Source organism: Dipodomys spectabilis, unplaced genomic scaffold (assembly GCF_019054845.1).
Source record: "Dipodomys spectabilis isolate Male_0828 unplaced genomic scaffold, ASM1905484v1 ptg000107l, whole genome shotgun sequence".
Lineage (NCBI taxonomy): Eukaryota > Metazoa > Chordata > Mammalia > Rodentia > Heteromyidae > Dipodomys > Dipodomys spectabilis.
Window position 1 is genome coordinate 1,903,403 of NW_024870784.1, and position 12,510 is coordinate 1,915,912.

Consider the following 12,510-nt stretch of genomic DNA (forward strand, 5'->3'; position numbering starts at 1 on the left):
TTTTTTTGCTATGGATCAGATCAGTGTACTTGTCTTCCTCAGTAAATACATGGTGTGAAAGTCACTGCTACAGTTATAAGCATCTCATTTTCTAAACCCCAAATCAGGACTTGCAATCTAATGAAGGAATTCTTTTGATTCTCAAACTTGTTTACATGTTTTTAAAGATAATAGTAAGTTGCACTTAAGTCTGTATTTAAATAAATGTGTTTTATCTAAAATTAAGAGATCCCAAAACTAGAATTGTCCCAAGATCAAGAAAACTGGCTGCTCTGTAGAAGCCCCTTGTACAAGGTCATCATGGCATGTGAGCCCATGACCAAGTGCTTGCTGGGGGGTAGGCTACACGGAGCAGCCCTGGCTGCCAGGCTGACATGTTTGCACCTAGGGCATTTTCTTGTTTTCTCATTTAGCTGTGGTTTCTGGAAATGGTGATAAGCCTCACTGTGAAATACATCTCTAGTGCTATAGCATTTCAGAGTGTTTCCCTATCATATATCTCAGGTGACTCTCACAGATAACCCAGAGTGGCAAGATATTGTTCAATGAGGAAATCAGGTTTATAATTTGCCTGAGAGTCATTGCTAGTGTGTGAAACTCAGACTCAAACCTAAGCCCGGCACTTTTCCCTGTCTTCCTTGTCCTTTAACTGTGGAATGCCACACAAATGTACTGGGCCCAGAGGGTATTCTATGGGGGCTAGGGGTGAGGGAGGTTGTACTTTAATGCTGTACATTGAGTGCTTGCTATTTATGAGGGTGCTTCTCCTTCCAGGTGGCCCACCAGCACAAGTGAGAAACCAGAGACAGATAACTGGGATGCATGGGCGGCCCAGCCTTCTCTCACAGTACCCAGTGCGGGCCAGTTGAGGCAGAGATCAGCCTTTACCCCAGCCACAGCAACTGGCTCTTCCCCATCTCCTGTGCTGGGCCAGGTAAGAGCAGGCAGGAAGCATGTGAAGACTTAAGGTGGTTAGATTTAACAGCTGCCACGCTATCAGAATTGTTCTAGGTAATCTTGGGCGGGGCTCACCAGGGCCCATCCTGGAGAAGGGGATTGGATTAGAAGACAGACACAGCAAAAGTTATTGGGAGCCATCCTCAAATGTTCTTTTTTCTTTTTTTTTTTTTAATTTTTTTTGGGTCCGGTCGTGGGGCCTGAACTCTGGGCCTGGGCGCTGTCCCTCAGCTCTTCAGCTCAAGGCTAGTGCTCTACCACTTGGGCCACAGCGCCACTTCCGGCTTTTTTCTTTTTGCTTATGTGGTGCTGAGGAATCGAACCCAGGGCCTCAATGCATGCAAGGCAAGCGCTCTACCACTGAGCCACCTTCCCAGCCCAGCTAGCTGTCTTTGACTCCATAGAGCACCACTGGGTCAGGGGTGAGGAATGGAGTAAGACCTTTTGAGTTTATTAATTACCGCTGACCTCACTCTTGTCTATCCAAATATAATAATACTAAAGCAAAAACACAGAAAGTATAAGGATATCCTCTAAAGTTCTGATTTCTCCAGAATAATTTTTTTTTGTGGGGGTCCAGTTATGGGGCCTGAACTCTGGGCCTGGGCGCTGTCCCTCAGCTCTTCAGCTCAAAGTTAGCGCTCTACCACTTGAGCCACAGCGCCACTTCCGGCTTTTTTCTTTTTGCTTATGTGGTGCTAAGGAATCGAACCCAGGATCTCTGGCATACAAGGCAAGCGTTCTACCACTGAGCCACCTTCCTAGCCCCTGTCCTCAAATGTTCTGACACAAGAGGAAGGACTGGTCCTAAGGTCCATCCTGGTAGAGAAATCCACGAAGCAGTGGAGAGAGGATTAGACAGGGCAGAAGGGCAATCACTGTGAGAAGAGGCAAATGGAAGCTTATAGCTGTGTGCTCCTGGAAGACTTGGAGTGTAGAGAAACCACCTCAGTTCTATGGCCTAAAAGGGCAGGAAATAGGGGGCACCCCATAAAGAGTAGTACAATTTAGAGGTCATCTACATAGACCCAGAACTTATTTGACCTGTTATAAATTCCCCATTTATCACAACCATATCTTAACGCAAAAATAAAAATAATTTGCAAGGACAACTGCAAACTGGTTCTAGACCAACTCTCTTTGCGCATTATCCATTATTCCTGTTCATTTATGTGGATGATTGAAGATTGATTTATTTGCTCATATTTCATGATACAGTTTTTTAAACGATAATAAGGGCCTCACCCTGCCTTTCCAGCCTCATCTCCTCCTACACCCCTCCATGCGCCGAGCTACTTGCAGCCTTGGATTGTGCTTCTCTTCCCCGATCCTTTGCAGTCCACACCATGTGCTACCTCAAGGCCTTTGCCTGCGCTGTACCTTCAGCCTGGAGTGCCCTTCCTTCAAAACGCTAGATCCAAACACCCTTCTCATCCTTCAAGACCCATATCAAAAGCTCCTCTCACGCAGAACTCACCTCTCTTTTCTCTCCATTCCCACAGCGAATAATAACTTCTTTGTAGCCTATTTCATTCTGCCAGGTGGCTTATTCAGTTGTCCTTATTTCTTTCTTCCCTAGTAACTGTGAGTTCCTTGCTAATCCCATTATACTGTCCATTTTTATAATGTTTTCCAGTCAATAAAGTGTGTTACTACAAGTTATCTGGGGGAGACAGAGATGGTGTTTCATTCTTTGTAATGCCCTAGTTTCTTGCACACGGACACATGATAAGTGGTAATTGCAATGTATGTATGCTACCAAAGCAATGGATTTATGAAACGCTGTTTTTTTCTGGAAAGGAACTAAAGCAAGCACAATGCAGTGCACAGCGTAGTTTCCTGAGTGCACCTAAACCAAAGCATCAGTTATGAAGTCTCCAAAAAAATCTTCTCTAGTGTTAATCCTCCACTGGAAATCCAAATCAGGTTAGATATGCTGGGCAACTTGAGAGTGAAAATAAAATCGGAATATAAAAGGCACTCAGCCAAGGTCAACTGAAGAAGTATGACTCCTGGCCTGTGGTAGAGAAGTCTAGCCGGCAAGGATGATGGCTCCTTCCACTTGTGGAAAATAACTATTACCAAGAGTGGGTGAGGCATCAGGATGCTACACTGGCTGCATCCCTTGTGTGCTTCTTATGTTTATGTCTGCCTGAACTGGTGAACTGAAATGTAATGAGAGGTCCTCTATGTTATTCCACACAAGGGTGAAAAGGTAGAGGGGCTACAAGCACAAGCCCTGTATCCTTGGAGAGCCAAAAAAGACAACCATTTAAATTTTAACAAAAATGATGTCATCACCGTCCTGGAGCAGCAAGACATGTGGTGGTTTGGAGAAGTTCAAGGTCAGAAGGGTTGGTTCCCCAAGTCTTACGTGAAACTCATTTCAGGGCCCATAAGGAAATCAACAAGGTATTTTTTATCTGTTTCTATTTGATATAAACAATGTTAGGCAACAAATTACTGTTTGTACTGGTTAAGATAGACAGATGGGGGTAGGTAGATTATATCTTCTGGATCTTTTAACTACAAAAGTTAGAGTATACGAAAGTAGATTGTTTTCCTTCCTGCATGGGAACTTACATATCTTGTTCTTTGTTGACTTATTTAAGAAAGACTCCTGAGGCCTAGAAAATTGGTGCATTGGATGGAGATTCTGTTCTCTTTGTGCTTACTACCCAGTATGTACCAGATATGTGTCAACACTTAGAAACCCAGAGTATTTGGGGGCATAATTAGAAGAATAAATTACCTTTTTTATTAGGGTATTTATAGCATGGACCCTATAGGATTACAGTTTATTCCAGCCATGTAGGTGTTCAGGATAAACTATGAGCTTTAAGAAGATAAACCGCTAAATTACTCCATGAGCTTCTATCCATCATGCTTTCAAATAGACCAGCATATAGACCCTATGTCTTACAGGCATAGTGCCTAAGAGACAAGAATGGGAATGTAGGTCATGCCTTTGTAGCACTTTAGTATGTTTTTAACTTCACTAAGGATCACTGTTGTGGCTGTGGATTGTTCAGTTTTGTAAGAGAAAAATCAGTGTTGTTTGCACTGTTTTCATCTCTGATAAAAATTTAAATACTCTATTCTTTGCCTCTTACAGCATAGAGTCTGGCTCATCAGAAAGTCCTGCTAGTCTAAAGAGAGTGGCTTCTCCAGCTGCCAAGCTGGCTGTTCCGGGAGAAGGTGAGGATCTAAGTCATGTTAAGTTCTTCAGGAGGGTGGGAGACATCCTGTAAAGCAAATAGTAAATGCTGGAAATGAGATTGGATTTTGGTTTTTAAATAGGCTACATTAATTTATAACTACTCAGATTCTAAGGTAAAATGAAGGCTGTGCTCTTTATAGAGGTTTTCAGAATCCTTTCAGAGATGTTGATCATCAAAAACTAAATTTTTTGGTTTTATTTGATCATAAGCCAATTGACTTTAGAAAGAAGTCAGTTATATTCCCTCAGGATCAAGTGCTTTGAGCCCCTTTTAGTTAAATTGTGACCATTGCTTCCCCTTAACAGCCTGGTTTGTTCTGACTGAGATACATATTTGACTTAAGCTCTCTCTCCCAGCACCAGAGATGTACAACCCCAGCTGAGACAGAAAGCTCACTTTCTGTGTCCCATATAAGTAACCACGCGGGATTATTTAGGACTACAAAATTCAGTTTGGTTATTTATTACACAAGTTATTACAGATTTTTTTTTTCGGTGGTGCTAAAGATCAGACTTAGAGCATTTCCCATGCTAGGCACTGAACTACATTCTGGGCCTTAAATTGACAACCTAAATGAGAAACCTCATGTCTTTTCTGTATTTGGTGCAAGTCACTGCGTTGACCATTGAAAAGTTTGTTAGGTTTCCATGTAGGAGTCTGGGCTGGTTTTATATTACTGTAGCTCAGTAGTCATGTTATAATTTGTCATAGTCTAGAATAAATTATATGAAGACAGTATATTTAGTTTGCTATAACAAAATTGTTACATGCCTTAAGAATTTTGCCTAATGAAATATAGGGTTTTAAAATAATTGTTTCAATGGAGATAGTGAGGATTGAGATTTAATGATAGTTGAGACTCAAGGAAGCAACATTTCTTTTTCAAGAGAAGTTTCTAAAGTAATTTCTTTTAATTCGTAGGTATAATTACAAAAACCTCATCACTAAAAATTATCCAACATTTTATATACATTTTTATTATAATGAAAAAAATTGTTAATATAGTTCTCTACACATTCTCATTATCTTTAATTTTTTTAGTTTGCTGTTAGAACAAGGCAAAAACCTTTTTAAACACATGTAGTCAGCATAATAAAAAGCAAATTTTGCCTTCCTCCCCAAAAAGGAAGAAGAAACTTCAGTGTGTTATGTCCAGTCAGGGCTCACTGCAGAGCTAGAGTTCATATCCTGGCTCTCTCAGGTAGTAACTGCATGATTTTGGTCATGCCTCGGCTTCCTCATCTGTGAAGTGGGCATGATGACCAACCCTAAGGTAGGAAATTATTACAAGCATTATGAGATAAAATGTATAAATCTTTTGGAACAAAACTCAGCAGATGTCTTTGCTGTTTCCATCTTGCTTTATTTCCTGGGTTACTGGTAGAGCCACTTAAAGCAGTGAGCCTCCTCATCAGTCAGCTGTGTAGAACAATGTTGGTCTTAAACATAGACAGAGTATCTTGATGCTTGAGGCCTTAATAAACAAGTCACAGGTGATTCACTGTGTGTGTGTGTGTGTGTGTGTGTGTGTGTGTGTGTGTGTGTGTGTGTGTGTGTGTGTGTGTGTGTGTGTGTGTGTGTGTGTGTGTGTGTGTGTGTGTGTGTGTGTGTGTGTGTGTGTGTGTGTGTGTGTGTGTGTGTGTGTGTGTGTGCCACTTCCAGCTTTTTGAGGGTTAATTGAAGATAAGAGTCTCACAGACTTTCCTGTCTGGGCTGGCTTTGAACTGTGATCCTTAGATCTCAGCCTCCTGAGTAGCTAGGGCTGCAGGCATGAGCCACCAATGCCAGCATATCACATCCACTTTTATAGTCAGGCTGCAGAGTAGAAGTAAATTTTGATGTTATTTAATCATCTATTTTGAAATGAGCTGGTTATTAGAAACTTTTGACGAGATTGCTAGTATTTGAGGGGAGCTGTTTATAGTTACAAAGGAATCTTGTTATTCATGCACTGAACATTATCTCATTTAAACTATAAACCAGATTAAGTAGATTATCCATTTGGGTAGCTTTGAAATAGTGGCCTGGACTGGCTTGTGCCCTCTGTTAAGTGTGGGCTGGCAGAGAGTGGCTATGGGAAGTATGTAATGGCATGCATCATTGTGTTTCTAGGTCTCATTGAATCTTGAAGTCACCCCACAGATGCATGCATGCAAAGCCTCCCCATCTTTCCAGGCTTCTGATATTTTGAGCTGCAATATTAGTTAAACCAGAGGTTATGTTTCTGAAGTTTCCTAAGCATTTTGAAAATTGCTTCACAATTTGCATCTGCTTTCAAGAAAGTGATTTTTAAGTTGATCAGAATCACTGGAAAAATTTAGATTGCTTAGGGTCCTATCTGAAATGACCAAAATAGGATCTAAAGAACAATAGTAGGAGCAAAGTAACAAAGGAAGGGCCCAAATCTTGAGAAGTTACAAAAACACATGTTTTAAGGAAAAGAGAATGCCGTGATTTAAAACACCAAACTTTGACTTCATTCCTTTTTTTTTGGTCGGTTGTGGGGCTTGAACTCTGGGCCTGGGCGCTGTCCCTCAACTCTTCAGCTCAAGGCTAGCGCTCTACCACTTGAGTCACAGCGCCACTTCTGGTTTTCTGGTGGTTAATTGGAGATAAAGTCTCACGTATTTTCCTGCCCATACTGGCTTTGAACTGTGATCCTTAGATCTCAGCTTCCTGAGTAGCTAGGATTACAGACATGAGCCACTTGCGCCTGGCTTCATTCCATTTTGTAACTGAAGAGGTGTGTTTCCAGCACAAGGATGTTTGGATGGCCCTGTGTCTAATTGGACTCAGCATTCTTGTCCTCCCATAGTTGCTGCTTTCTTCAGCAAAGTTCATAGGTCACTCATGAGGAGACTGATAGAGCTCTCAGGGCTGCCCATTTGTTTTTCTATGTTTAGTTTTCACTAGTACTTAAGAGGTTGTTAAAATTAGCAAATGACGTCTCTATAGTGAATTTCTGTTGAATAACCGATATTACAATTCTGTATTGATAGAGTATCATCTCAAATATGAGTGAGGTGAATGTATCATCTGTCATAATAATGAACTTTTTGGGTAAATAGTGATTTTTTTTGTGTACTTAAAAAATACACAAAAGCTTTAAAAGGGGGGAAAAGTAGAAACAAGAAACATGTTACTTTTTTTCCTGTACCAAGAGTAGTATCTAAGACCTTATATTTAGTGATCTAGAGTGTGACTTGGTTCTGAGTCTTAGTTGAGTCAGTTGAAAGCAATGCAGAGTTTTAAAGAAAAATGTCTTCAGAAGTAAATATCCTTCAAATTTGAGGCAATAAAGAATATTCTTACTCGGGGGTGGGGGGGGGTGGAGATGGGAAGGAATGGGAAGGGGAAACAAAGGAGGAGGCAACAATGCTTGATAAGAAATGTACTCATTATCTTGCCCATGTAATTGTAACCCCTCTGTACAGTGTTTTCACAATAAAAAAAGAATATTCTTACTCTATAAGACTAAATTGCATAAATGATAAACCAGCTTGCTACAATTTATCTTTCAACTTGTGAGAAAGTCTTGATTATTTTCTGAGTTGAGTGGGTACTGCTTTTATCACCAACCCACTATACCTGTTTATGTACTGTAATGACAATGCTGATTTAACTAATAATATCTATTTTTGATTTTGTATTCTTAATAGCTTCTGTATATATACGTGTGTGTGTGTGTGTGTATGCACATATATATGTATATATGGCACAATAAAGTGCAGATTTTCACTCAGGCATTTGAATAATGAAAAGTGTATCTTATTTAACATGCATAAAAATGTGCTCTTTTTGGAAATATTCTGAACTGATGACTTGATATCCTCAAAACTGAAATGCAAATTTTTGCACTCCAAGAACCTACATAAGTAGACTGTATCGATCCCTACACATTGTGCAGTTAGGTACTCAGGAAATGTTCATTAAAACTAAGTACAAAAAACACTTTTATTTAAAAAGAAATGATCGCCTTAAATCACAGCTCACTCTTGGTGTTCAGTGCAGTAGACATGCAGTGCCATGGGCTCTGTTCCTGTGGCCAGGTCTCCATAGCATTGTCTTCCTGTCTACACTTACTGAGTTCATTTGTGCAGCTGGGGAATTTGGAGCCCTGGGTATGCCTGCAGCCCTGTATTTTACCTATGACTAGCATTTCTCTTGAATGGTCCTGATCCTAACTTCCTGATTCATAAACTTGCTTTTGCAAAGCTGTCTGGGATTTCTTTAAACAATCAAGCTCTCTCCGTATCTCAATATTTCTCCCCACCAGAGTTTATTGCCATGTACACTTACGAGAGTTCTGAGCAAGGAGATTTAACCTTTCAGCAAGGGGATGTGATTTTGGTTACCAAGAAAGATGGTGACTGGTGGACAGGAACAGTGGGCGACAAGTCCGGAGTCTTCCCTTCTAACTATGTGAGGCTTAAAGATTCAGAGGTAAACCCACATTAACTGTTTCCTCTCCCTTTCTGTGTGGTGCTTCCCCCCGCCGGGAGTCACGATGTCTGACAGTGGAACTGGGTCTTCTGAGTTCTGGAATGTGGCTGTAACTAGAATGTGATCTGCAACTGTCTGACCTTGTCATTTGGTGCTGTGGGACACACTTTGGCTTCCCACAAGCACAGCTACGGTGGGCTAAGTGGAGTTCTGGAGATGGCCTTGTCAGTGGAGAGTTTCAGGACCTACCTGCAGTCATTTAGCAGCTCCATATAAATGAGCCACTAGGAATTGGCCTTTTTTTTTTTTTTTTCAGCATTAAAGGGACTGATTATCAGCTGTTATAATCATCAGTATTAATCTCTCACTCTGAGCACCTGCATGTGACCATCTTACGGGTTCATTTAGATTTGTTTGATCACTGGTCAGCTTTGTGATCATTTGATCTTTAGCAGTGTTTTAATCTATATACACAGAGGTATCCTGGTGATAGCAGCCTCAGAACATTGGGCAATGGAAACTTTCTTAAATTTGTTTTTTTGTGAAAACATAAAAAGATACAAGATCTAGAGACTGGCATATTTTGGGAATGACTCCCATTGTTGTTAAATGGAGCCTTGAAAATTTGATTGCATAAAATATATTCTTGAGGTAGTGCAAGTTTAATGAAAAGGCTGGGACTGTATTGTAGTGGCCAAGTTCAAGTTAATAGAGAGTTCCAGAGTATAAATCCAGTCATTTAGCAGATCCATATAAATAAACCAGCAGGAATTGGCTCTTTTCTTAAAGCACAGTGAATACCCAGTTATTTTCTTTTTCTTCTCACACCTCCAAGGCACTGAGAGAAAAAAGGCTGGCACAGAACCCTGTAGAGACTGCTTTCTCGGGTATAGGCAAGTGGACAAAGCGCTTGACCCTCTTTCTCTCTCTCTCTTATTTAAATGCCAGGAAGAGGGTGTATCTTGGGCCTTTCTGTACTCCTAGTGGCTTTGGACTGAGGCTGGGCCTGGCAACTTGCTACAGCAGTTTTGCCACTGGCCTTCTAACCTCCCTGCAGTTCCCAAGATGATTTTATATGTTTAAGAGGGTATTTATGTGCTGGTCCTGGGATATTAATTCAGGGCCTGGGTGCTGTCCCTGAGTTTTTTTTTGCTCAAGGCTGGTGCTTTACCGCTTGAGCCACAGCTCCACTTCTGGCTCTTTTGATGCTTAGTTAGAGATAAGAGTCTCCCTGGCTAGGCTGGCTTCAAACCACAATCCTCAGATCTCAGCCTGTTGAGTAGCTAAGTTTACAGGCATGAGCCACAGATGCCTGACTTTATTTTTGGTTTTGTTTTGTAAGGGTTATCACATTTTCTTGTTTGTTTTTCTTCCTTGGGTCATGAAAGAAGTTTGCTGAAATTCCTCTGGGTGTTTGTGTAAGTCTACTCATCCCTGGAGAATTGTGCAGAAACCTGGAAGAAAATAACTTTTCCCTATAAGATAGCTGGCCTATGGAACTATCGCCACCTATAGAGGGATAATTAAGCACTTCTTCAGGCTAGCGGATTAACTCCAGCAAAAATAATACATGATATTACAGGGGGATGGAGGACAACACTAAAAGCTAAACTTAACTTCTGTTATTATACATTATCTTTTGGAACAGTTAAAACATTAAAGCCATTTGGCTTATGTATAATGTATTTTTACTTTATTAAATTTAAACGTTACGTAAATTTTGTTTATGTAAGGAATCAAAACATATTTCATTAACAGTAAAAATAATCTAAGTCAATACTAAACACAGAAACCATTGCTTTTGTTATAGATTAATAAATTAGCTTTATATCTAAAAAAAACATCTGAAGTAAGTAAAAAAAAGTATATCCTGTTATGTGTTTAAAAGGTTAGCTGGGTTACAAGGTGCTTTCTTAATCAGCATCTAGCTAGTAGCTACAGAAGAGCTACAGAGTTTTAGATAGATATTTAGGTATTCTTCAATAATGAAGAAAAATCTACAAAGCAAGCTCTTTGATCTACTCACATACAGAGTTGGATGTAGGAATAAAGTGTCCTACCAAACTTCAGAACAGACTTAGTGTCAGACACCAGGCCAGACCTGTTGGCCTGTGAACAATGTCCTCCCGACTCCTTCTCTGGAGCAGCATCCAAGGAAGCCTTCTCCAGACGCCCAGCCAGAACAAAATCTGGCCTCCTGAGTGCGTCCCAGCTTACAGGCTGGTGCAGTTTCTCAAAGGGAGCTTGTTAAGGTATTTGAACTCTGGCTGAGCATCATCAATGGCTCTCTTTTTATGGAGTATGAGGAGTACATTCTATGCCTGTATAGGGGAAGAAACTGGAATCTCGTGTCTTTGGCATTCCTTCCTTTATATACAGTCTATGAAAAGAGTGTAAGAACATTTGTGAATTAAAGAAACAATCAGTAAAACTTGCAACCAAACTTGTCTTGCTAAGTGGTTATTAAATTCCAACAATCAAAATATGGGGATGATGATGTTATGTTCTTGGTAAATAAATTAGGTTAGGTACATATAATTTAGTCTTGTGGTTAAACTCTGATTTATTAAACCTTTTGTCTTCTTTTAATTAGCATATTTGCTGCAAAATAGAGACAGGAGCCAGGGGTGAACCTTAATTCAGAACATAGCACTTCAGTCACAACAGATTGCATTCTGGCCCCTGTCCTGGCTCTCGTGGTCTTTGCTGGCTGACTCAGCTAGATTAAAATCCCATGAGTATCCACACGAGGAATTCAAGCCTAGAGCATTTCTGAAACACTTAGTAGTTGGAAAGAAACCTGGTGTGCTTCAATGGATTGTGCTTCCAGCACGGATAGAGAATGTCAGTGTGCAGACAGTGTGAAATTGGGTAGATATGCCTGCAGGCCAGGGGGCGTCCTCTCTAGATAGAGGAGAATGGAGTGGGGGAAGGAAGGATTTCAGCAGTTCTGTGCTATGTCAGTTCTTTAAAAAAGGAAATTTTCAAATGTAGCAAAAAGATTAATATATTAATATTTTAATACAACAAATCTGAGTAGTAGGATCGAGATGTGTTATAGTCTCTATACTTTTATGTATGAGATATTTCCTAATTAATCACTTGAAATAAAGCAGGAGTAAGAGTGTGCCAGCAGAAATCCTGGCATGGAGCCTCCCGTTGGCTGGGATGTGCCACGCAGTCCCTGCCCAAGCCTCCCAGTGGGGTCTGCAATGTCATGCACTTCACTCTTTGCTTCTCAACGAAAACAGTAAAAGTTTTAAAGTGCCTGCTTTGAGCCTGGCGGTTCAGGTGTACACCCTCTTGTCGGGTGAGACAGTTGCTACTATGGTTCCCTAGAATGTTAAAGGGGAATTTAGAGGCTCATATGGGTTTGTATCATTAATCGCTTTTTAAGTTGCCTAATCAAAATTCTTCAGCATGCAAATGAGACCTTTTGCTCTGTTTTAAGGGCTCTGGAACTGCTGGGAAAACAGGGAGTTTAGGAAAAAAACCTGGTAAGTTACAAACCCTGATGCTTATGTTTCCATGTTATGAATATAATTGATAGTTTGTTCATGAAGGCCAAAAGTCCAAAGTAGAAACAAAAGGATCTTCCCTAAAAGTGTTCAAAATAAATTCTTTACTTGGAATCCACTAATAAAATATATATGGGTGTAAACTGTGGCTGTGGGGTCTGGAAATGATGGGCTATGAAACAGTAACTCAGGCAAAATGGTGGGTGTTTGTTCTTGTTTTTACATGGAACTATGGGATCTGCTTCCCAGTGATCTTGTTAGACTCCAGAAGCTCTGCTCATTTCCTGGCCTGTGCAGCCCCAGGACACAAATAGTAGAAGACCTCAGAAGCATAGAAGACATTGTCAGATTGCAGGGCCTGTGAATATGGA

General features: G+C 40.5%; 1 protein-coding gene across 5 annotated transcripts in view; it reads left to right on the forward strand.

The window, feature by feature from the left end:
- Positions 1–12,510, forward strand: part of Itsn1 (intersectin 1) — a 185,575-nt gene that overhangs the window by 124,731 nt on the left and 48,334 nt on the right. For 2 of the 5 annotated variants that reach the window (XM_042687179.1, XM_042687175.1), the window contains exons 21-25: positions 775–934; positions 3,164–3,369; positions 4,073–4,155; positions 8,455–8,621; positions 12,073–12,118. In XM_042687179.1, coding sequence (XP_042543113.1) covers positions 775–934; positions 3,164–3,369; positions 4,073–4,155; positions 8,455–8,621; positions 12,073–12,118 — 662 coding nt within the window. Of the gene's footprint in view, positions 1–774; positions 935–3,163; positions 3,370–4,072; positions 4,156–8,454; positions 8,622–12,072; positions 12,123–12,510 lie in introns of those variants that run through there. The other 3 variants (XM_042687178.1, XM_042687177.1, XM_042687176.1) reach the window with 3 other exon arrangements.